This window comes from Gracilinanus agilis, chromosome 1, assembly GCF_016433145.1.
Source record: "Gracilinanus agilis isolate LMUSP501 chromosome 1, AgileGrace, whole genome shotgun sequence".
Taxonomy (NCBI): Eukaryota; Metazoa; Chordata; class Mammalia; order Didelphimorphia; family Didelphidae; genus Gracilinanus; species Gracilinanus agilis.
The window spans coordinates 768,087,081-768,112,605 of NC_058130.1; the positions used below are offsets into that span (position 1 = coordinate 768,087,081).

A 25,525-nucleotide genomic window follows, 5' to 3' on the forward strand; every position below is an offset into this window, starting at 1 on the left:
TGTGTAAATTCTGGACTCTGTCCTGGGTCCTGTTCTCTCTATGCACTCTCTAACTTGGAGATCTATTTCCATAGTTTCAGTGATCTCTGTAAAAATGACTGTCAGACCTCTATATCTAGCCCAAGTTATCTCTCCTGATCTGTAGACCTACATTATCTATTATTAGATATTTCAAACTTGTTATCTGTAGCCATATTGAGTTCCACATATAAAAATCAGAACTCATTTATCTCTTTCCCCTCTTTCAATTTTCCTTATTTCTGTCAAAGGGACCACCATTCTCCTAGTCATCTAGGTTTGTAACCTTAGCATTATCCCCGACTCTTCACTCTCACTCACCCCACATATCTAACAGTTGTTAAATCTTTTTATTTCTCTTCCCATTATACCTCTTGGATATGATCTCTATCACTCCTACAGCCACCACCCTAGTTCTGGCCCTCAATACCTTTTACCTGGACTTCAAAAGCCTTCCATTTGGTATCTCTACCTCAAAGTTTTCTAAAACTCCAATCCATCCTCCAAAGCCATTCAAGGGATTTATCTTAAGTGCAAGTCTGACCATGCCACTCCCCCCATCCTCCCCAGTACATTCCAAGGTCTCCCTATTATGCCACTTCTAGGACCAAACGAAAACTCCTTGTCTGGCAGTAGAAGCTCTTCCTCCCTCTCCCAGGGTACTTCCACATACTACAATTTGGCCAAACTGGCTAACCTACTCTTTTTTGAACAAGACTCCCCAGGCTCCTATCTCTGGGCCTTTGTTCTGGCTGTCCTCTCTCCCCTTCCTCCCCAATCCCTAGAATGCTCTTCCTCCTCATCTTTGCCTCCTGGAATCCTAGTTTCCTTCAAGATTCTGCTCAAACATCATCTTTTGTTGGTCCCTTCAAATGCTACTGTGTTCTTGTCCAAGGCTATCTTGTATCCATTTGTTTATGTATCTTGTATATACCTTACTGTGAGAATACGTTATTTCTCTAAAAGAGTTACGATCAAAAGTAGTCTTTATTTGTACTTACTCTATTTATGTGTACTTATATGTGGGGAATACTTGAGGATAAGAGCTTAACTGTGTTGATTTTGTCTCTGTATGCCCAGCACTTAGCAGAGGGCCTGGCACATAGTAAGCACTTAATAAATGCCTGATTGATTGGATTAAGCCCAGAAGTTCCTGGTTCATGCTGGGTGCTACAGAAACTCAAGTCTGGAGCAGCCGAGTATATGTGGCAGGGTCCCTTGGAGAGCTGAAGAAGCATCCTCCCTGATCACGGAGTCCCTAACGCATACTAAGAGAGAGGTTCTGATGTCCAACCCTAGGAGATGCTATGATTCTGGAGTTATTGCAGATTCTCAGAGAGGTAAACCAGATGGGCCTATACCTTTCCCACATGAAGGGATTTAATAACCTCAGGGTGGCAATACAAGCCTAAAGCAACTTCAAAAGTTTCTGGAGAAGGTAGCACCCACCAAAGGATAAAGTTTTTCATAGTCCTTAAAAAAATTTTTTTTTCTCTTTTGTATGACAATTTAAAATCTAAAAAATAAAAAATATTTTTGTTGAGGAAAATAAGATTGCTCTATGGTCTGTGACTTGGCACCTTCAATTGCTACAAAGGAAGTGAAGAAGACTCTTGGAGGAAGAGCTAGAAATAAGACTTCTGAGCTGGGGCAGAATCACAGAGATTCTTCAAAACTGAAACCAATCTATGTCCAGAACTTGTACAACTGTTACAGGACTAAGTGCAGATACCTCAAATTTCTCTTGGTCACTTCAAATGAGAGTGTTTTCTTCCTTCCCAGGTAAAAAATGTAATCCTTGACTAAACGTGTTAATGAGAAACTGCCTTGAAAATTTTCCAACACTGAGAATTCTTTTGTTCAAAATAATTCAATATTTCCAAGATCTTTGGTTTTATCACTATCTTCTCTTCATTGCTGCAGATGCTTACTGCCTTAATAATCACCCCACAGTTACTACATGCTAACTGCCAGGCCCTAGGCTAATCTGTGGACATACAAAGAAAGGCAAAAGTCCAAGAGCTTACATGTGAGCAGGAGAGACAATTTCAATATTTAGGGATATCTAAGGTACAAGATAATCTTAGAGGGGAACGTTCTAGCAGATGTAGGTATCAGAAAGGCCTCTTACAGCAACAGTATCTGAACAGGCTTAAAAAACAATTTCTTTTAAACCCTTATCGTCTGTCTTAGAATCAGTACCATGTTTTGGTTCCGAGAAGGAAGAGTGGTAAGGGCTAGGCAATGGAAGTTATGTGGTTTGTCCAGGGTCACACAGCTAGGAAGTGTCTGAGGCTAGATTGGAATCCAGGAACTGACATCTCTAGGCCTGACTCTCAATCCACTGAGCCACCTACCTGCCCCTTGAACTGAGGCCTGAAGGAAGCCAAAGGAACTAGGAAGCTAAGGTGAAGGCACAGAAAATGGCCAGGGCAAAGGTGGAGTTAGTTGGAGGAACAAGTAGGCCAGTATGGTTGGGTCACTGAGTATGTGGAGAGGAACAGAGCATAAAAAAAAAACTAGAAAGACAGGAAGGATTTCAATGATAAAAGACTTTACATTTGACCCTAGAGGTAGTAGGGAGCCACTGGAGCTCACTGAACAAGGGAGTATCAAGGGTAGAATTACTGTGACAGATGTTTGGAGGATTAGTGGGGAGAGACATGAAACAAGGAAACCATTTAGGAAATAGTTCATACAAGAAGTGATGGTTCCTGCATTGGGGAGGTGGCTATGTGAGTAGAGAGAAGGGTCATGTACAAGGGACATGAAGTGAGATAGAGGAAACAGTGAAGGATGATACCAAGGTTGGGGGCCTGGATGAATGGGAGAATGATAATGCCCTGGAGAGTAATATAAAGTTCAAAAGAGGGAAGGATAGATAGAATTTTGCTGTTAAGAAAATTTTATCTATCATATCCACTCTGGTGCTGAATATTTTCAAACTTAGCTAATTCTTCTCCCAACAATAGATATACAAATCTGTAATCTAGCCTCTGACAAAAGACACTCATATGAAGGAAGGGGCAACTCCAAATGGCACAGTGATTTGTGAACATGTTTAAAAAGCAATTACAATCATAAGAACTATAGGTTCCTAGCAACGAAATGTCTAAATAGGAGCATAAAAGTTAGTTTGAATCTTAAGATCAAAAGAACATGCCAAGAAAAAAAAAAGAATAATAAAATTGGAGAACTAAAGAACTTGGGGTGATCAGCTAATTTTCTAAAAATATACAGGGGGCAGGGAGGTGGCTCAGTGGATTGAGAGCCAGGCCCAAGAGATGGGAAGTCCTGGGTTCAAATTTGACCTCAGATACTTCCTAGTTGTGTGACTCTGGACAAGTCACTTAACCCCCACTGTCCAGCCCTTACCACTCTTCTGTCTTGGTTTTTATTTGTTTTTATTATTTTTTAAACCCTTAACTTCTATGTATTGGCTCCTGGGCAGAGGAGTGGTAAGGGTAGGCAATGGGGGTCAAGTGACTTGCCCAGGGTCACACAGCTGGGAAGTGTCTGAGGCCAGATTTGAACCTAGGACCTCCCGTCTCTAGGCCTGACTCTCAATCCACTGAGCCACCCAGCTGCCCCACTCTTCTGTCTTGGAACCAATACATAGTATTGATTCTAATATGGAAGGTAAGGGTTTAAAAAAAAGTAAATAAAAAAATAAAAATATCCCATGTACGTGATACAACAGACATTTAGGATAATGAATCCTCAGATATGAAGCAAGGGAACCAAAAAAATAACATGTCATGTTCAAAAGACAATGACCAGAGGCATCCAAGAGGATCAGTGGTTAGAGCACCAGGCCTGGAGGCAGAAAGATCCCGGGTTCAATCTGGCCTCAGATACTTCTTAGCTGTGTGACCCTGGGCAAACCATTTCAACCCATTTCTTTAGCCCATGATCTTCTATCTTAGAGTTGTTACTAAGCCAGAAAGTAAGAGTTAAAAAAAGAGGCAATGACTAGACCAGTTTGGCTAGATCAGAGAGTTATAGACAAATGAAAGTTTCTTAATGAGTTTGGAATGAATGCTTTATGTAAATATCTGACAACTGAAAGTAATCTTTGTTTGTACTTACTCTATATCTCAAAAGGCTGAGAGCTTAAAAGGTATTTTCTCATTATCATAAAATGGCACTTAACTTTGGCCTGACTATTTTTGGCACAGTAGAACTAGAAAGCCATAAGCCAGACCCAACCTTCTAGGAGTCATTTCAAGTTAACAAGATAAGCACTAAAAACAGAACTATAATCAAACACAAATATAATCAAACACAAATCTCCTTCAATATCTGACTGCCTGTGATAAATTTCAGCAACTACCTGCCCTTGTAGTTCTAAAACATACAAAAATGCATTAAAAAAATTTTTTTTGGAAAGGAATGCCCAAATCCTATTTATGATAAAAATCAAAGATTTCCCCAAACCTTTCAACAAGAGTTAAGAACAAAAAAATAATCACTTCTAAGCAAACACAGCCCATCTTCTACATGAAGCATTACTGCTCAGTCTCATCAACAATCCGAAGGTTTTCAGTGCTTCTTCAATTGAGATACTTCTGTACCTTGGTCTTTGGGATTCCTTTAGTTCTGTTCTTTTACAAAGCTCCAGAGGGACAATTTACGTTACCTATAGTTAAAAAGAGCTTTCAAAAGAGAACTGGCCTAAGGAGAGATCACAAAATAGAAGCGCAATAAACAGCAAGGTACAATGGGAAAATCAAATCTGGCCTGAGACACTTCCCAGCTGTGTGACCCTGGGCAAGTCACTTGACCCCCATTGCCCACCCTTACCACTCTTCCACCTATAAGTCAATACACAGAAGTTAAGGGTTTAAAAAAAAAAAATGATACAATGGGAAAAGCACTTTGGGCAGGGGTCCAAGCACCTGGGTCATAGTCCAACTCCATCCTTAAGTAGCTATGGGACCTCAGCAAGTACCTACACTTCTCTGGGCCTCAGTTCCTTCATTTGTAAAATTAGGGTCAAACTCAAGTATCTCAAACACCTCTTCCAGCTCTGGGACTCTAGGAAAGGAAGAAGAAATGGTTGACTTTATAAAACTTGCTTTTCTTGGTTTTGCCTTCCTAGACAGAATACAAGTTTACCTTGGGAGTGAGTGGGCAATTTTATCATTTTAAAACACTGATGTTAAAGGAAAGGAGAGCTTAACAGGAAGTTTATGTGATAGACTAAAATTACTTTATTAAAACTGTGAAAGGGGCAGCTGGGTAGCTCAGTGGATTGAGAGTCAGGCCTAGAGACGGGAGGTCCTGGGTTCAAATCTGACCTCAGACACTTCCCAGCTGTATGACCCTGGGCAAGTCACTTGACCCCCATTGCCTACCCTTACCACTCTTCTGCCTCGGAGCCAATACACAGTATTGACTCCAAGACGGAAGGTAAGGGTTTAAAAAAAAAAAAAAAAACTGTGAAAAATCCTTTACCTTCTGTCTTACAATCAATACTAAGTATTGGTTCCAAGGCAGAAGAATGGTAAGGGCTAATGGGGAATCTTGTCCACAGAGTCACACAGCTAGGAAGTATCTGAGGTCAAATTTGAACCCAGGACCTCCATTTCTAGGCCTGACTCTATCCACAAGCCACCTAGTTGTCCCAAAATTTTTATTTTTTTGTCAAAGTCAGTTTCTCTGCTGAAGCTGAATATTTTTAAATATTTTTTAATGTCCAGAAGTCAGGCATTTCAGTTTGTAAGGGTTTAATTATCATGCTAAGTGCTAAAGTAGAAAGAAATGCACAAGACATGCACAAGACAGCCCCTGCTCTCAAGGAGCTCTCAATCTAATGGGAAAGAACATGCAAATGATTGTGTTCATACAAAAAATATGGGACAAATTGGAGGTAATCAACAAAGAGAAGGTACGAACCCAAAGGGAATCAGGAAAGGTTTTCAATAAAGGATTTTAACTGAAAGTCAAGGAAGCCAGGAAGCAGAGAGAGAGAGAGAGAGAGCATTCTGGACATGGAAAATAGCCAATGAAAACCCATTCAGGAGAGTGTCGTGTCAAAAAGAGCAAAGGGGTCAATCCTATCTGATTGTAGGGAACATAAAGGGAGTAAAACGCAAGATTGGAATAGTAGGAAGCCCCTTCAACATCAATAGCTTATGTCCTAGTAAATAAAGTTTATTTCCAAATTACAATTACCCTCTCAGCAACTGTTTTAGGAGAACAAAAGCAGTCTCCTCATTGCTAGGCAGCATAATTTTTATTCACTCAGATCTGCTTCACATGCGGCACCATCTTTTGCTTTCCTCACCTTTCAAAGAATCCCAGCTACTGCCATTTATCATCGTTGGGAAGCAATCAGGGTCAATCGCAATCTGATGTTTGAAGCCTAGAAAGCCTTTGTAGCAAACCGATCCTAACTGTTAAGAATCACAATGTAACTTCTACCCCAAAACTGAGCTCCTTCCAGATTCAGTAGTAGGACAACAAGGTAAAGACAATGTGATTGGTAAAGGCAGAAGAACTGACCTGGAAAGAGAGGAGAAAAGTTGAAGCCATAAGGGTGACGCAATCTGTCTTTCTGAACTCTTCATAAGTTACAAGTACCAATAATATAAAACTGCTTAGGGTATTTACATTCAGGAACAATGTGTTAAAACTCAAGGCCCTTCGATGCAAATAAGGGATGATAACAAAAGCTAATAAATGTAACATTTATTATGTATCAGACACTGTGGGAAATGCCTTTCAAATACAACCTCATTTTATCTTCACAACTATCCTGGATGGTTCGTGCTAGTATTATATCCCTATTTTGCAGATGAGGAAACTAAGGCAAAGAGTGAAGTAACTTACCCAGACTCCCACAGCTAGGGAATTGTCCAAGGATGGATTTGAACTCAGGTCTTGCTGACTCTAGGCCCTGAGCTTTAGCCAACCCATTGACAAGCTGACCCTCCCAAAATACAGAAAAGCTATTAAGTAGGATGGAAGTCACTGGAGTTTTGTTCCCAAGTGCTGAAATTTAAAAGGTCTCTGCCCTTACTCCGAGTCCTTCCTGAGAACAGAAACAATTGAGCTTAGCATTAACAATAATACCAAAAACAGAGCCTTCCTCTTCCTAGAAGCTACACTGAAGGTGTTCCCTCTACCCTAGAACAGGCCTCCTTTGCTGCTGCTTCCTAGTGTCTGCTTCACCCTGTCCAACATACAAGGGCATGTTTTGTGACACTTGCCCTGGGCACAAAAAATACCAGATATGACTCTGGGAAGAAGTGAGGAATACTAGCACATATCTAATAATATCCACTATTATCCTCTCCATTTTACAATCAATGAATTAATTTTCTGATTAATCATCAAATAGTAGCACAGGACTGTACAACTCTGAAACAGACTGGTTTCACCATGAGTGAGAATATTTTCTGCTTGAAATCACATTAGAATAAAATTTGCCTTCTCTAAGGGTTCCTTCCTCTGACTCAACCATTCACCTCTCTCTCATTTTAGAAAAACCTTCATTGACTCTAGTGAGGTCCCTAATTGCCCTTTCTTCATTGCTGACTTTCCCAAATGAATGTTCCATACTTAGCTCATGCCTGTCACCTCACCACTAATGTCTCCTGGATTCTTGCTCTGTAGGATCTGGCTTTTCCCCTTATTCTGACCTTCAGAGAGTTATTTCAATAATGACCTTGTGTGATCTTGAATCCAATACATTCATTTCTCCGAGCTTCAGTTTTCTCATCAGCAAATGAGACTAGGTAACCTCAAAGGTCTCTTTTAGTGCTAACATTCTCACTGCTTACTATGTCCTAACCAAAAAAAAGACTATTCCAGCCAAGCATTCAATCTCTTTGCTCCCCTCCAACCCCCAGAAATTGAGCATGGTCATTTTTGATTCCCAGTTTTTCCTCATTCTCCTGGGAGCAGTTCAGGTTCTTCCTCCTTTCCAAATCCCTTCCAGACCATAGTAGCCCATACCAATAGCCTTTTCTAGAAACTATTAACACATTCTCAACATTGCTCCTCATTTTGGAACATGAGATTTTCTGCTGCTCCATGACCAGTAGATGTCAACATGTCTTGTGTTTCCAACTCTACTTGAGCTTTCCCACACCTCATGTTTCGTGTACTTCTCAGCACCCAGTACCATGACCCAAAGAAGAGGTTCTTAATAAATACTTGTTGACTTCCACACTACTCGGGTGACTGGATGCACATCAGACTAATCACTAGCATTTCATTAAAATAACATTTATACTGCTATGTAGATTAAAAAAAAAATACAACAGTATCCTTCAATTCACTCAATTAGTCTACTGATTAGAGGTCCAAAGCCTTGTGATCATCACGTCATGGCAGATAGCAGAGGTTTAATCCAAAAGGGCATGGGGCTGTCCTCTACTCTCTGGCCCACGTGGCCAATAAGCAGAGACTCATGTTCAACAGATATAAACTCATTTTAAAATCATGTTTTTTCAAAAAGATTCACCTACTGTCACCAAATCACAAGATAAAAATCCCTCTAACACCTTAAAGGTGCAAGGGGTCTCAACTAGGATTCAGAAGAGCTAAAAGGTGCTGGAAAGAACTTTAGGATATAGGATCAGCACAGAAAGAAACCAGGTCTGAATAAGAGCCTAGAGGCCAATGGAGTGAGGAAAGTTTGGAAAAACAGAATACTAGGTCTAGAACTCTATTAGGAAAAGCTAAAGACAAGTAAGAAAGATAAAAGAAAACCTTTCTAGAACTAAGAGACCTCATTTGAGCAACAGAAATCAGGAACCTGGGCAGAGATTGTTCAGAAGATAGATAATGCATTGGTGTTTCAAGTCCAAGTGTACAAGTAGGGACTCTGGCACTGGACAGACCCTTTACTTGAGTAGGACAGCTTTTATATAATTTATACAATTCCTGTTTTAGGTCCAACCCTACAGGACTAATTAGCTTGGGACTTCCAGATTGCACCTGGCTCCCTCTTTACTATCTGGAGGTCCCAGGTAAGTTACTGAGATGAGCAAAGTGACAAGTAGTTTGGGCAATAAAAAGGATGAGCACCAAAATCAAATACAGGCAGTTCTCGCTTTAGGTAAATTCACCTTAAGTCAATCTAACTTTCCATAAAGAATTCTGAAAGAAATCCACATCCAAAAAACCCAACTATGCCAATTTTACTGTACAGTCTGTGCTCTGTCTCTTTTCAGGCTCCTCTGCAGGTTCCACGGTCTACCCACCCCCACCAAAAAAAGAAAACAAACAAAAAATACTAAAACAAATCCCTCTCCAAGTAAAAGCAGAAGTGGATTTGGAACTTGGCTTGAGACCTCCAACACTGAGAGAGGAGACAGTTGCCCTGCTCTCCTCACCCACCCATGCTTGAGTACTTTGTGCTGTCCCTGGTTGTACATCCTCTGACTCTCATAAGTTCTTCAATAATGTGCTGGATTCCCTCCCTCCATGGTCTCATGCCCCCCTTCCTTTCCCAAATCCTTAAGAAAAAAATCAGAGACTCCTTATGCAAAGAGAGAACTGACAATACTAGTTACCTTTTATCCAAAGCAATGTTCCCACTGTGTCTTTGCTGCCAATGTGTGACTAGTTGAGAAGAGAATTCAAAATAGCAGTTACAAATAGCAAAATAGACTTTCTAAAATTCCCTATTTTTACCTTATTCTGTGACTAATTTTAAAATCTAGTTGTGGACTTCCAAATAAACCAACACATAAACTGTATTTATTATTTAAATTTCTAACATGATTAAAAAAGTGTTCCCTTAACTATGCCCAAAAGGTGTTAAAAGACTGTCTGCCCTTTGATCCAGCCAAACCACTGCTGGGTTTGTACCCCAAAGAGATAATAAGGAAAAAGACTTGTATAAAAATATTTATAGCCGCGCTCTTTGTGGTGGCAAAAAATTGGAAAATAAGGGGATGCCCTTCAACTGGAGAATGGTTGAACAAATTGTGGTATCTGTTGGTGATGGAATACTATTGTGCTCAAAGGAATAATGAACTGGAGGAATTCCATGTGAACTGGAAAGACCTCCAGGAATTGATGGAGAGGGAAAGGAGAAGAACCAGGAGAACATTGTACATTGTACAATGTAGCACGACTGAATGTAATAGACTTCTCTACTAGCAGCAATGCAATGATACAAGACAATTATGAGGGACTTATTAGAAAGAACTACCCATATCCAGAAAAAGAACTGTGGGAGTAGAAACACAGAAGAAAAAACATTTCCTTGATCACATGGTTCGATGGGGATAGGATTGGGGATGTAGACTCTAAATGATCACTCTATTGCATATATTAACAATATGGAAATAGGTCTTGATCACTGGTACATGTAAAACCCAGTTGAACTGCTCGTTGGCTATGGAAGAGGGGAGAGAAAGAATAAAAATCATGTAACCACGGAAAAATACTCCTAATTAATTAATTATTTGGATTTTAAAGTGTTCCTTTTATTGTTCACAATGAAAAATTGAACAGTCATTTATATGATATTCATATGAAGATGTATAAATGTTTATATAACACTTTATATAAGTTACTAAATAGGAGCCTCTGTTTTCAGAAGAAGCTGGGGTCATCCAGTTTAATTCTGGGTCCAACTCATTTTCTATTTCTGCTATCTCAGACAGGTATACTGATGGACAAGCTCTGATTAAGCAGCCCACCCAACTGAATGCTCAAATCTGGACCACAGTTGTTCTTCATCCTCCAGGTCTTTCCAACGTGGCTGGTCAGGCCAAACTCTTGTGTGGTTACAAATCTCTTCCTTGAGCTTCTGCAATGCTTCTGGACTTGATGAAATCAGTATAATGGCACCCACAGATCTGTTATATGGCAACATGGATCACAATAGTTTCTGAAGACCAGAGAAGCACAAGTGAATGTGAGAAGACTGGAATAACCAATGAGGAACTCTGAGTAGAAGTAAAAGTTGTGCTTAGAAAATGGCTAAAAGGAATAGAATACAGGTTAGTCAAGTGGCGAGGGCAAGAAAGGATGAGTGAACAGCTGGGTACTGTTATGATTAAAAATGATGATGGCCGAGATCAAAAGGGAGAATAGTAGTTTAATAAAAGCCATGCTGATAGAGATAAACTGACCACGCGCCTGTAAGAAAAACCTATTCCAACCTCACCTCAGCCATTTACCTTCCTCTCTCCTTGAGCTCAGGTAACTAAAGAGGACATTCCAAGTCACTACCCCCTACTTAAAACAGTCCCTCACCTTTAATACATCATCCAAAACAGGAAACCCATGAAACCCATTGGACCACGGGAAATGTAGTTTTAAGGACCCCCACAGGTCCACAGAAGTTTGTCAAACACTATATTGAGGTTCAATCCTTCCAAATAGAACCCCAGGTGATTTTAACTAACACATTACCCCCCTGTGATCCTTTGGGAGATAAATCTCCCCAATGGATCAGGAAAATATAATCAAATTAGAGTTTACAATAATTTAGAGATAAAAGGGAGAAAGAACAAAACCAATGTTCGGTACATTGACAAAAAACCATTAAGGGGGCAGTCCCCCTTTCTGGCATAAACTGTCCATTCAAAATAAATGCATCCAACCCCATAGTTCAGATCAACTGCACCCCAAAGTTCAAATTGGATCTTCATGATCCAGTGAAGGCTCTTCAGGCATCTTTTGGTGCCTCCACCAAACAGGTTCGTTGTCTGGATTCTGGGGAGATGGCAAAATCCTTATCCTGAAATTACTTTCAAAGAATTTAAACTTTACATTATAGATTATAAAACATACATTTCCTTCTGAGAATTAACATTACCCCCCTGAGTTTACTTCTAAAGGAGTAAAAATTGACTTGCAATATAGATTACAGTTCAGACATTATGATTATAAAAACTTAACACACACCCCCCTGAGGAAAATTTTAACTAACACAGTACTCTACTGGTATCCTTACAAAGTTGGGAGAAAGAAAGTTTCCCAGCACATTGGGTGGACTCCTGTGGTAAACTTATGGGAGGTGGACAAGAACTACACAGGCAAGAAGGCTTAAAATCTGCACTGCTGGAAGGAACATCCAAATTAAGTCCACAAATTTGTATGAGGAGAGTTACTGAAATTCTTTCTCGAGGTCAATGACATTTAAAACAGATTTTTATAGATATTTTTTGTTTTTACATTCCATACTATCTTAAAGTTTCCATTGAAAATTTGCAGCTAGTGATATACGTGACAAAATGGATACTTTTCTGGTTACCACTTAAGTCCAATATCATTCACAAACATGGAAAACTTAGACCTCTCTTTACTTCTAAGCATTTTACTCCACACTTCCCTATGTCCATAGGCAGATTTTCATAACCAGGTCCAGTAAAATAACCTGTAAGCTTCAAGAAACTCACTTTCTGCCAAGTTTAGATTACGCAGGCTATATAACTATCAGTCAATCACCATGCATTTAAATGCCTACTATGTGCCAGGCACTATGCTAAGGGCTGGGTTTACAAGGAAAGGCAAAAGACAATTCCTGCTCTCAAGAAACTCAGTCTTAAGAGTAATAGTCTAAAATATTTGGGCTTCATTCTTCAAGTGTCTCAATCTGATCCTACCAGGGCATATGAACAGGGTTGGTTTATTTTAAGCTATAATTCCAATGAACCACAAGTGACAGTTTAATAGTCTGAACCAGAGAGGCAATAATTAATTACTAGTTCCATGACTGATCAACCCTAGACTTTTTCTCTGGGGTTAGGTTTGATCATCCTAAGCATAATTCTCCTTCTATTTTTGGGTGGAAGGGTCATGGAGTAGCACTATGAAAAGAGAACAATTTAATAGGTGTTTGTGAACAAGCAAATGGACTTCTGGTCCTGCTATAGAACCATATTTCAACATGTCTTGTGTCAGAAATTACAGGTCTAAAAAAACAATTCTAATTTTATTTTTCATAGTAAAGTTTTGTTTAGTTTAACTGACAGTCAATCTATTCAGGCGCTAAAGAAATTCAATATGTAGAAATCACAGTTCCCAATTTCAACACCTCCCTTCTCTTCTCTTTTCCCTCTCTCATGTCCAGATCCTATCCCATCACTTAAAAATCCCAGAAAAGAGCTTTTATTTCCAAAAAACTTGACTTAAAAAACCTACTCTACAAACTGAGCAGGAAAATGTTTTTTGCTTACATAAAGATGAAGGATTTCTTGGAAAGAAAATCAAGATTTTTTTTGGAACTCTGAATAAGGATTCTCTTAACTTTAAGTACAAGTAAAACAAGGATTTTTAAAATGAAAAGATGCTTTTAAATTTCTTACAGCCTTTTGCATAGTAAGCAGGTACTTTAAAATGTTGAATTGTTAGTACATTGGGCAGTAATCTCTTCAAGATACAGACTCCATAACCAGTTATCTCAGTAGTTGGATAGATGATATCCTTTCAGAATAACCCTGGATTTCTGCAGGAATAGCATGAAATGAATAAAAATTATTGAAGCGAAATAAAATGCATTAATCTTTAAATAAAGAGAAATCATACAACTTTGTAACAATTTAAAAATATTTTATACCATCTCTAACAGAAGTATGTTACTGATATGGAAATCAATTTTGGGAATTACATGAACATTAGGCATGCAGTTTAATTCATGGTATTACTTGACAAATTACATACCAATATGCTACAAACACTTAAGTCTTTTTCACAAAGTATTTATAATAAACACCAAGGGAAGTTATTTCAATACAAATTTATGGTGCACAGCTTTGGTTAATTTTAGCTTAAATCATCCATCACTAGAAATACCACCACAGCACAGTAAATTAACTACAGGCAAATACACCTTTAAAACTAAACTGCTGGATTCATAAGTGTGTAAATCTAGCCAGCAGAAGCATTGCCAATAACGTTAAAGATTCTCCACTTCACAAAGACACTAAGCCACCTATGGTAACCCTGTTTATATACACTACAGGGAAATGAGAGACAGACTCCATTACAGACTTTACTTGGAAATCTTAAGATTACCTTAAACAGTAAAATCATAGTATTATAAAGTTTAGAGTTGGAATGGGCCTTGGAGATCATCTAGTTCCACCTCTTCATTTTATAACCCCGAAGCAGAGAAAGCCTAAGCCCCTTGCTTAATACCACTTAGCTTGGAGGGAAGAAGCCAGAGGGCAAACCCAGGCCCACCTTCTCCCATCAGGCAGCTTCTATTTGTGTGTGCTCCCCACTTCAGTACTGGACTCCTCCCTTCTAGCACAAATCATGTAGTCATGTATTCTCAACAAAAAGCTACTTGCTAATGGCTTGTAAACTTTCTGAGAAATGGCATTCCCTATTCTTGGGGATATTGTAACTGTAAATATGTCTCACCTTAAAAAGTCCAAACCTCTACAGTCACCCACTTAAAAAAAAAAATTATCCATAATGGTATCTTCTCTCAAGTCTTTTTTTTTTTTTTAAACCCTTACCTTCTGTCTTGGAATCAATAGATTCTAAGGCAGAAGAGTGGTAAGGATTAGGCAATGGGGATTAAGTGACTTGCCCAGGGTCACAAAACTAGGCAGTGTCTGAGGCCAAATTTGAACCCAGGACCTTCCATACCTGAGTCTGGATCTCAATCCACTGAGCCACCTAGCTGTCCCTTTATCCAGTCTTATATTCAGAGTTTCACTTTACAGGATCTGTTATCCACTATGTGACTGGAAGTCCTAGAAGTCCTCCTGCATTGGCAATCTGAGCAGGTCTCTTCTGCTTTCACTCTTTTCTTTTTTAGGCTTTTTTTTTTGGGGGGGGGGGATGGGGTGGGAAGGGTAGAAGGCTGTGAAGTGTTGAGACAAGGGAAGGAGAGGAGGAGAAAGTGCGCATATATGGGGGGAGGGGGACATGTCAACAGGTATTCACTTATAGCTGTGCCTTTCAGCCATCCAAGGCAGGTCTTGCAATGTACCCCATGGATACTGGGCCTTTATTTTTTCAATGAAAGGTTAAGACAGTCGGAAAAATGCAACAACTTTTCAACTGACCATTATTTATTAAGCACCAATTTTAAGTATTGTTGGTTAACACTACAGGATATAAACAGGAAAGTATAAACTATAAGCCCTGTCCTAAAGAACTTTACACTGTGATGGGACAGGCAAGGCAAAAACATGTGCCCAAAGGGAAGTGACTATTCGATATAAGGGGAGTGTAAGCTAAATGTGTGGTGCACCAGTTGCTTTGCCACAGTGGAATTTCAGGGAGAGAGAGAGAAATCTTTTACAACTTAACTTCGGTTTAAATCCTACCTGTATCACTTAACTTATTACCTCATTTTGCCTCAGTTTCCTCAGCTGTAACTCTCGAGAGGTTGGTTGATTAGGGGATTTCTAAGGACCTATGGCAGCCTCACAGAGGTTAAGAATAATAAAGTGGGGGGAGGGTTGCCAGCAGAGCTTGGCTTAGAATCCAGCTGTGTTGGACACCAGATAGATCACAGGTGCCATCAAGCAACAAACTCTCAGTCAGCACTTACTATATAACAGACACAACTCAATGCTGGGGGAAAAAGACAGAAAGAGTCTATCCTCAAAGAACTTGTATGCTAACCGGGAGACACATTATAACAATAGTCAACAAATATCTATTAAAAACAGCTCATCTTTAGAGCTTTAAGGTCTACCAAGAGCTTTAGAAATATCATTGCATTTATCCTAACAACCATGAGAGGGAGATGCTATTATTATCCCCATTTTACAGATAAGGAAATAAGGCAGGCAGAGGTGAAATGACTTGGCCAGAGTCTTGTAGGTATTGAGTGTCTGGGTCTACTAACTATCCACTGTGCTACTGCCCACCTATAGCCTAACTTTATTAAGCACTTTTATAAGACAAAGGAAAAGCAAAACCAGAATGCTGGCCCTCAAAGCATTCATATTCTACTGGGGCAGACAAGGAGAAAACAACTGTCGGAGGAGAGAGGCTATGGAAGGTACTCTTAGTAGGAAGGCATGGGCAGTGGACAGGAGCATTAAAAAAAAAAATGCAGAAGGTGAGATCTGAACTGAGTCTTACACACCAGGGGAATAAGAGGGAGAGCATTCTTTGCATGGGGGAGAGGCAGTGAAAGGACAGAGTGGACAGAGGAGATGAGCATGGAAGGGACCAAAGGCAGAGTGTGGCTACCAATTTTAGACCTAGGAGTAAGATCATAGACTCAGGGCTGGAAAATACTTCAGAGGCCATCAAATTCAACTCCCTTATTTTCCAGATCTCAGTCATCCAATAAACAATGATTAAGAGACTACTACATGACTTCATATGTATAACAGGTACCATAATTCTTGCCTTCTTAATGGGTGGGGAAGGGAGAAATTTGCAACTCAAAATTTAAAGATGAATGTAAAAAAGGATTTAAAAAAAACTAGAGGATAAAATACTTCTCAAGTCAGAAAGGAAGGGGATTTCTAACCAAAATGTGTGTGTGTGTGTGTGTGTGTGTGTGTGTATTGCTGATTATGGTCACCATATCCTAATTATTTTTCTTCATCACAAAGTAAAGGACAATACAAAAAAGAAGTTTTTATTTTGGGGGTGAGTTGATTCCCCTCAAATAACTGTGGATGTATAAAGACAAAATGCATCAATAAAACATATTACAGAAGACTCCCCCCAAAATAGAGCCTGCAATGAGCCAGGCACTGTGCTGAGCCCTAGAGCTACAAAGAGAGGCAAAAGCCAGTTTGGGCCCTCAGGCAACTCACAACTGAATGGAGGAGACAATAAACAAACAAATACTTGCAAACTACCTCCATAAAAGATAAATGAGAGAAAATGAAGAGCAGTAAAGCACTAGAATTACAAGGAGTTGTTTAAGACTTCCTGTAGAAAACAGGAAGTCTTCCTGTAGGAATTTTAGTTGGGATGAAAGGGAAGCCAGTAGGTAGAAATGAGAAGGAAGTACAGAGAAGGCTTGGAGATTAGTTAGCCAGAGAAAATGACCAGAACCAAGAGATGGAGTATCTTGTTCATGGAACTGCTAGAGGCCACTATTACTGATCAAAGACTTTATGGCAAGAAGTAAGGTGTAAAACTGGAAAGGTAGGAAGCAGGCAGATGATGAAGGGCTTTGAATGACACAAAGAATTTTGTATTTGATCCTGCAGGTGACAGGGAGCCACTGGAGTTTATTGAGTGTGTGAGTATGATTGTGGGGTGGGGTAGGGAAGGAACAGGGTATTTGAAGGGCAGGGAGTACTATGCTTGGACCAGGCTATGAGAAAATCTCACTTTGTTGGTTGAATGGAAGGTTTGGGGGAAAAGGAAAAAAGTTCTGTTTTGGACATGTTGAGTTTAAAATGTCTATAGGTCACCCAGTTCAAGATGTCTAAAAGGCAGTTGGGAGATAGGAGAGTGGAAGTCAGCAGAGGTTAGGACAGGATAGGCAGATCTGAGAATCATTAGCATGGAGATGGTGATTAAACTGATGGGAGCTAATGAAATTGAGGGTCCTGTGGGGCATTTATGGTGAGAGGGCAAGATCTAGATGAGTATCCAGCAAAGGAGAAAGAAAAGTAGCAATCAGATAGGTACAAGGAGAACCAAGGAGAGGATAGTGCCCCCAAAACCTAAAAATAAAGAACAACACATGGAGAATGAAAATTGAGAAGAGACCACTGGATTCGACAATTAAGAGACCACTGGTAAATTTAGAGTAGCTTTGGTGGAATGATGAAGAGTGAGCTAGATCACAAAGGATTTGGGAGGTAGAGAAAGAGGAGAGAGAATGAGAAGAAGGTTGAGGCATCTATTGTTGATGATCTTTTAGGAGTTTAACTTCAAAGGTCAGATGAAGTAAACAGGATGTTAGAAAGGATGGAAGGATCAAGTCTGAGTATGAGGGACTGAGGCTCTGAGGGTAAGAGAGTTAAGTGACTTGCCCAAGGAAGGTCAAAAGTAATAAGTGGCAGAAGTGGAGTCACAGTCTCTCTGAGCCTCAGTTTCCTGATAAAAAATGAGCCTAATACTTGTACTATCTACTAGACAGGATTGTTTTTGTCTTTATAAAGCACTTTGTAAACTTTGTGCACGCTGTTTCAGCTATTTTCTTTGTGGTCTGGACCAATGATTGTATTAGCATAGGGAACTAAGAAGAGGCCCTCAACTAATAAGGGCCAGCATCTTAGGGTCTTATAGAGTTGCCTGGGAGCACTGTCCAGGGCACTAGAATTCTAGATCATTATAATGAACCTATGGCTAGGGAGGACTTCAGAGAGGAGGTGAGATGTAAACTGAGTTGTCTGCAAGAATAGTTAGGATTGTGACAGGCAGGAAGGGAACAAAAGAATAACAGAGCTAGAAGAGTGAGCTAAACCAAAGAAATGGGAAAAAATAAAGGCACAGGAAAATATGAGCCATCGTTGGGGACAATGAGAAAACCAGTGTGTCTAGAGGACATGGTTCAGACAACGGAAAAGTGGAAGTTCAGTCTGAGTAGGTAGACTGGGTCCAAGCTATAGATGGCCTTTTGTGTAAGGTGAAGAAGTTGGGACCTTATTCTGCAGAAGGCATTAAAAGATTTGGGGTGGGCCATGTTATTGAACTAGTTTCTAGAATCAAGAAACAATAGTCAAAATTAACTGGAGGAGGCAAACCAGGAGCCCAAATAGGTGACTATTGCCCTGGTTAAGGCATGAGGTTACAAGAAATTGAAATAAGATCCTGGCAACAAGAATAAAAAGATTAGAGAAATATAGAGAAAGAAGAATTAGTAGGATCTGATGACTGATTTCACATGATTGTTAAGGGCGAGGTGCAGAATTTATGACTTCCATGTTTGGAGCTGGAATGGCAACTTACACTTATTCCATTTCCCCCTAAACTCTGGTCTAAGAACACTGGTACCCTAAGAATGGTTTCCATTGGCTCTCAGCATCTACTTGGCCCAATCTTTTCTTTATTCTGCTTAAAAACAACTCTACAATCTTCTGCTAGAGTCCATTTGCATTCTGTACAGATACTTCAGTCATATTTTGTGCATGGGAACACAGTCCTTAGGATTAAAAACCCTAAATAAACATACTTCTATGAATTCCTTTGTTGACCCATTTAAAAAAAAAATGTCTCCATTAGAATTTTTATAAGGGCTCCATACAAAATTCACTAACTCCTGAGGCAACCCATTCCACTTCGAAACAGTTCTAACTGTTGTCATAGGAGCAGTTAGGTGGTGAAGTGGACAGAGCAATACTGGGCCTGGAGTTAAGGAGACCCAGAGTTGAAATCTGATGTCCGACACTAGTTCTGTGACTCTAGGCAAGTCACTTTAACCCTTTTTGTCTCAGTTTCCTTATCTGTCAGGGGAGTCAAAGAAGGAAATGGCAAACCACTCCAGTATCTTTGCCAAGAAAATCTCAAATGGAGTCAGGAAGAGTTGGACATTATGGAAAATGACTGAACAACAAAACCTATTGTTATAAAGTTTTTTCTTATGTCATTTCAGACTAAACAAAATAATGAAGCAACAATTAAGAACTCAAGAAACTGTCTTGTTTCTCCTTCAATCTACTCAATGCAGAAATATGGACCACTCTGTCCCAGAATAACTCTTCCTTCTCAAATTCTCCCTAGGCTTCCCTGAGATGTCAGTCAGCAAAGTAGTGGAGCAGGGATCCTCAAACTGTGAGCCATGTTCTAAAGTATCTTTTGCATGTGTGATACTCCTTCAGGTAACAGAAAGGCAGTTTTGATCCCTTGGGCTATTCAAGTAACCCTTGGGTCGATTAGGTTACCTCACCTGTGAAATGAGGGGGGTGGTCCTTCCAGTTCTAAAGCTATGATCTTATGATCATTTACCAAGCAGAAATGGTCACCTTCCAACTTCTTGCACATTTAATCCTGGATTTTTTCTACATTTTTTATTATTGATCCAGAACCAAAAGGCAATAAAATGGCCATCCTGAACCTGCTGGGTCAAGCAATCTGCAAAAATAGTCCACCTATTTTTCCAAGCTAGGGTCTCCCAATAATCACAATGCTTATCACATCACTCTTTATTACCCCTTTTCAATAATAATAATAAAAAACAAAAAAAACTGTAGTACTTTTTCTTCTAAGCCTCTACCCTACATTTCATTTTGGGCTTCAGGGATAGCTCAATTGAGCCAATTACTCTTAAATTACCAAATTTTTTCAAACCAATTCAAAATGTTTATCTTTCCAAAAGCCATGCCTGTTCACCAAGATTTTTCCCTTCAGGCCAAACAAAAACACTCACTGTCCACACCACAAAATTATCTTCATCTCTATTTTAAATATCCCTTCCATCATGACTTTCCCCTTGAATTACTGACATCATTTCCTAGATCCCTTCTCCAGTTTGATGACAGCTGTATTAGGAGCCCTTACAAACAGCCAAAAACCACTACAAATCTTTCACTGTCCTGTCTCAAAATCCACTCTCCACTTAACAAGGAGAATACTACCGTATGTGAGATACAGTAGCATTCAGGTATTATTTCATTGATCCTTACATAACTTCATGAGAAAGGTAGAACAAATACTATTACTTCTACTTGACAACTGGGGAAAACTAAGGTTCAGAGATTAAGTAACTTGGTTGAGGTAACATGGCTGCTAAGTGGCAGTTACAAGCAGAACCCTGGCTTCCTAGCCACTGTTCTTTTCACCATTATCCTGTTGCCCATTATGGGGCAGGCAAGATTGCTCTCTCGTTTGAGAGTAAGAAACTTAGCTTTGTGGTTCTGCTATTCATTCATTTACTTGCTAAATGAACCTGGGCATGTCACTTTGTCTCTAGAGCCTGTTTCCTCTTTTGTTAAAAGAGGATAATAATACTTATCCTACCTACCTCACAGGATTATGAGAAGAGTACTCTGAAAATCTTAAACTGCTATAAAAATATGAGCTCTCATTATTATTTCCTCAGACTTTAAGAATATAGGTGTTACCAAATGACATTTTCCTCAAAAGGTTTATGACCACCTTCCCAATATTCTTTCCACACTCTCTTCCAAGACTTACCACAATCCCATTTCTGGATTCTCTGTACTGTTCTCCCCCAAAGTCTGATTTTCTAATAGTCAGCCCTGTTCCTATAATTGCTGCATCTCTGGACTAAAAATGAATATCTCCTAAAAGAGACTTTCTCATCCCTATTCCCAAATACTGTCTTGAAGACTCAATGGTATTTTTTAATTCCTTCTAGTTTCACAAATTAGATTGCCTATTTTAAAAGAAAAGTTAATACTACTTTACAAATCCATGGTCTTCAGGCCTCCAGGTTTGGCCATCTCGATTTCAGAATCCCTGAACTCTCAACTTCTCTAATAACTTCCTTTCCTAAAGTTTCCTAAATAGTTCTCTTCCAGTGGAAAGAGCCCTGAGCTCTGAAGTCTAAGGCTCTATAATTCGGATCCCACCTATCATCTCCTATTAGTGAATGAGTTAAAAGGATATGTAAGCACTATGTGCCAAGCACTTTGGACATAAATAAATAGTCTAAGCTCTGAAGGTGACCATACTCTATTTGGGGAAAGACAACATATAAAAGAGTTCAGGAGGGACAACTGGGTGGCTCAGTGAATTGAGAGTCGGGCCTAGAGACGGGAGGGGAGGTCCTGGGTTCAAATCTGGTCTCATACACTTCCTAGCTGTGTGACCCTGGGCAAGTCACTTAACTCCTATTGCCTAGCCTTTACCAATCTTCTGACTTGGAACCAATACTTAGTATTGATTCTAAGACAGAAGGTAAGGGTTAAAAAAAAAAAAAAGAGTTCAATCTCAAGGGTTGATTAGAAATCGCCATCCTAGGGCCTGTGGTGGGATGGATGGCAAGGCCTAGAAGTCTCTATGGTAAACTAGCAGGTCAGATGACAGTGAAGAAGATCTGGAGGCCAGCTTGTGGTCCTCCACTTCTCTTGAGGGTTGTAGCTGGTGATTCTCAGCTCAAAGAAGTGTATGAACCAGCAGGCTAATAGGATAGTGTCTAGGCAGACTGAGATCAGGAAAGAGGGAGAAGTATCCCTTACAAGGTTTTACTATCTGGATGACTTGAGCAAGTCACTTACCTAATCAATCAATCAATTAAGCATTTATTACCAAGCACAATCCTAGGTCCTTGGGGATAAGTATAACCGTACCTGTTCGCATAGAGCTTACAACCTAACTGCCTTCGTAGGTCTCATTTTTCATATCTGTAAAATAAGGCGATTGGACAGGAAGCCTTTTAAGTTCTCCCTTTCCTCCCTCTAGATCCAACAATCCAGGATCCCACAGCCATGTACAGCTCCCCTTACAACTCTATTTATTAACAACTGCCAATGTTTACATGCCCCATTTCTATAGTTCTTTCTTAAATCTTGGGCTTCTGCCTACTTGGCCAACTCTCTCTTCATTCTCCTTTTGAACTTTGTATCACCAACACAACTTCAAAATTCTAACAATGCCCAGCTCTTTCCTATCCTAGGCTTAGATTTTCCCTGTATCCTATCACATTCCCCTATTCTAGAGAAATTCAATCCCTTTTGCCCCGCACCCTTCCTTGTTCCATGGCCAACCAGACCACCGCCTCTAAAGTATGATAGACACACTGAGCTAATGTCAGACCAGTCATAAGATTCAGGACACTCAGGCTGCTTCATTCTAGCTCTATGTGACATCCAGAATATCAGTCACTTCCCTAAGCTTTATTTTTCTGATTACCCACCTTGCTTGACTATTTTAAAGTATAATGGAAAACTGAACAGCTAATGATTACTAGTCCTATTAGTAGGTCACACCACTCCTCCTACCCTACCCTAAAGTTCATTCTTCTTCACTTTCCTTTGAGAAGCTGAGGTCACTGGCCATTCTTTGTCCCAAAGGAGGAAGAAGGCAAGAGAGCCATTTGTACCATACGGTCCCTATAGCCCTTAACAATGGTCCCTAATATTTCTTCTTCCTCTCCAGTTTGTGTATATGTGACATTCACTCCAACACCACTTTAATGGTCCCCTAGCCCTTGAGTCTCTCCTCCCCATCAAAGCAAAGGCTATTTGTTCTATTATAACATTCTCCTATCCTTTATGAAGCACCTGGTCCTTCACCCAAAGTCTGGGACTCATTCATTCGATCCACATCTTCTATATATTCAATTATACAACTCTGGATGCCTGTCCCTCTTAAAATCAGAAAGGGAGGAGGGGGAGAAATTCACTCTGAAAAGCCTCTAGCGCCCCCTCCCCCATCCTCCCTGCTCCTAAACTGTTGAATACAGAAGCAGGGTCACTAATACAATCACTGTCCCAACGTAATTCCTATTACTGCTCCTTTCCCTAAACCAAATGGGAGAATTCATCCCAATATTGCTCCCCTAATCACACAGTCTAGTCTTCGGCACTCCCAATAGACTCTCCCATATAGTGAGACTAGGGTCTGGTGCTTGTCCTCCAATTCCTAATGGTCCTAGGGCCCCATTTACTTTAAAACTGCCCCTCCCCATACAATAACTATTCCCAGCACCTGTCCTACAGGAGTCAAGGGGCCCATTCCCCAACACAGCCCCCTCCTCAGCAACACTGTACAGGCCAGTACCCCCATCTTTGTCCACCAAAAACATTTGGCTATCCCACTTAGATCTTCAGTAACATTCTCAGATTCTTCCTAAAAACCAAGATCTCCAACTTGTCCCCGAGCAGAGCTGTCCCCAACTCTAATCTCTCCGTCCATCCTCGGGAACCATCAAGTTCAGGGCCCACTCACCCAACAAAGCCCTGTCCTTGCTGACCCCCAAGGCCAGGGCCAGTCCTCCAAGACCAGCCGCTTACCCCCGAGCTGGCCCCCTCAGGCCGAAGCCCCAGGAGCATCGCCTAAGGGTCCCTTTGCTGTCCCCGCCCCGCACCTGCTCCGGCCCCGCCCCGGGCCCCCTCCCTCGGTCCCTCGGTCCGTCCCGCCGGGCCGGGCTGGGTCGCCTCACCACGAGTAGGTCTGCTCCGCCATGGCGCTGCTGTGGGCCTCGTCCTCCGGCCGCCTCGGGCTCGGGCTAGTCTCTGGGGCTCGTCTGGCCCAGGCTGAGCCGGGCGGGGTTGCGGGGCCGGGCCGGGCCGGACCTCCTCCTCCTCCTCGGGCCTCGCTCCTCCGCGGGCCGCAGGCGGCGCCGGCCTCAGGCTCGCTCTCACCGGCCTCCTCCGCGGCGGCGGCGGCTCCGCGGCGGCTCCGATCCCAACATGGCGGCTCCGCGGCGGCGGCGGGGCCTGGGCCTCCCTCGGGCTCTCCCGGCGGCGGCAGCGGCAGCGGCTGCAGAGGCTGAGGGCGGGGAGGGGCAGGCCCGAGGCGGCTGCGGCTGCGGCGGCGCTAGAGGCTCCCTGGCTCCCTCACTGGCCCCGGGAAGCCGCGCTCGGGCGGCGGCGGCGACGACGGCGGCTGGGGCTCATGGCCGGCTCGGGCTCGCGGCTTGGGCTTGGGTGGGGGCGCTCGCTCGCTCGCGCTCTCGGCCGCTTGGGCTCGGTGTCTCGGCTCCGGCCGAGGCCGCCCCGCTCCGCGCTTCACTCCGCTCCCCGCCCGCTAGTCCGCCCGTCCGTGAGCCTGCGAGCCTCGAGCCAGCCAGGGGCGGCGCGAGGGGCACAGCGCGAGCCTGCGGCCTCCGCGCGCTCACGTGCCCAAAACACGCTCACGTGACGCGCCGACGCCGGCCCCGCCCCCGGGCCTCCCCACCGCCGCGGTCGTTTGTCCCTCCCCCCAGCCCACCGGAGCGTGGGGCAGAGGGGAGCACTCGGCTCTGTCCTTTTCCTCTCCCTTCCTCTTCCCTACTATCTTCCTCCCACCCGAGTGAGAGCTCGAGGCGCCCCAGCGAGCCTGAGGCCTTTGGGGAGCCGAACGAGCGGGGCCCCACTCCATCCCCTGCATCCCCCGAGGCCATCTGACTCTCGGTCTCTCCAATCCCAGCCTCTCCTGGCCCCTCCTCTTTATCTGTCTCTCAGGTCTGTGTTTCCATATCTGTGTGCCTGACCGCTCTCGTTGTCTCCTCTGTCTCTTGCGTTTTGTCCTCTTTGTATCTCTGTGCCTCTTTGAGTCTGTTTGTGTGCTCTCTTTCTTATCTCTGTCTAGCCGTGTCTCTGCTCTTTCCATCTCCTTTCCTGTGTTGTGTTCTCTTTGTATCTCTATCCCTGTGTCTGCTCTTTCTCTGTTTCTGTCTCAGTCTGTCTCTCTCCCCAACTCCCGTTTCTGTTTTTTGACTCTCTCTTTTTCTATATCTCTGGCTCACCTGCTGAAATTATGGATCGGCTTAAATCAACAAGCACTCAGGCTTTCTGCTAGGCACTTGAGACACCAGTACAAAAAAAGAAAGAAGAATCTCCATGTTTGGGAGCTTACATTTTCCTGGAATCAGTAGATCTAATGATCACAGGAAGTATTTACTATACTAAAAACTGGAGACCCAAAAGATTTAAGGACAGCACTGGACCTGGGATTTCACTGGTTTAGGGAGCACGGGGAACAGGAGGGATGCAAATTAGATGGTCTTTTAGGGGAGGAGCCTACATCCTAGTAGAAGAAACAT

At 41.8% G+C, this 25,525-nt stretch overlaps 1 protein-coding gene across 1 annotated transcript in view; it reads right to left on the reverse strand.

Annotated features, from left to right (window-relative positions):
* Positions 1-24,116, reverse strand: part of SPPL3 (signal peptide peptidase like 3) — a 140,170-nt gene extending 116,054 nt beyond the window's left edge. Inside the window, exon 1 of the mRNA XM_044673955.1 lies at positions 23,942-24,116. Coding sequence (XP_044529890.1) covers positions 23,942-23,964 — 23 coding nt within the window. The 5' untranslated portion in view covers positions 23,965-24,116. The remainder of the gene's footprint in view (positions 1-23,941) is intronic.
* Between the last annotated feature and the right edge of the window lie 1,409 nt (positions 24,117-25,525).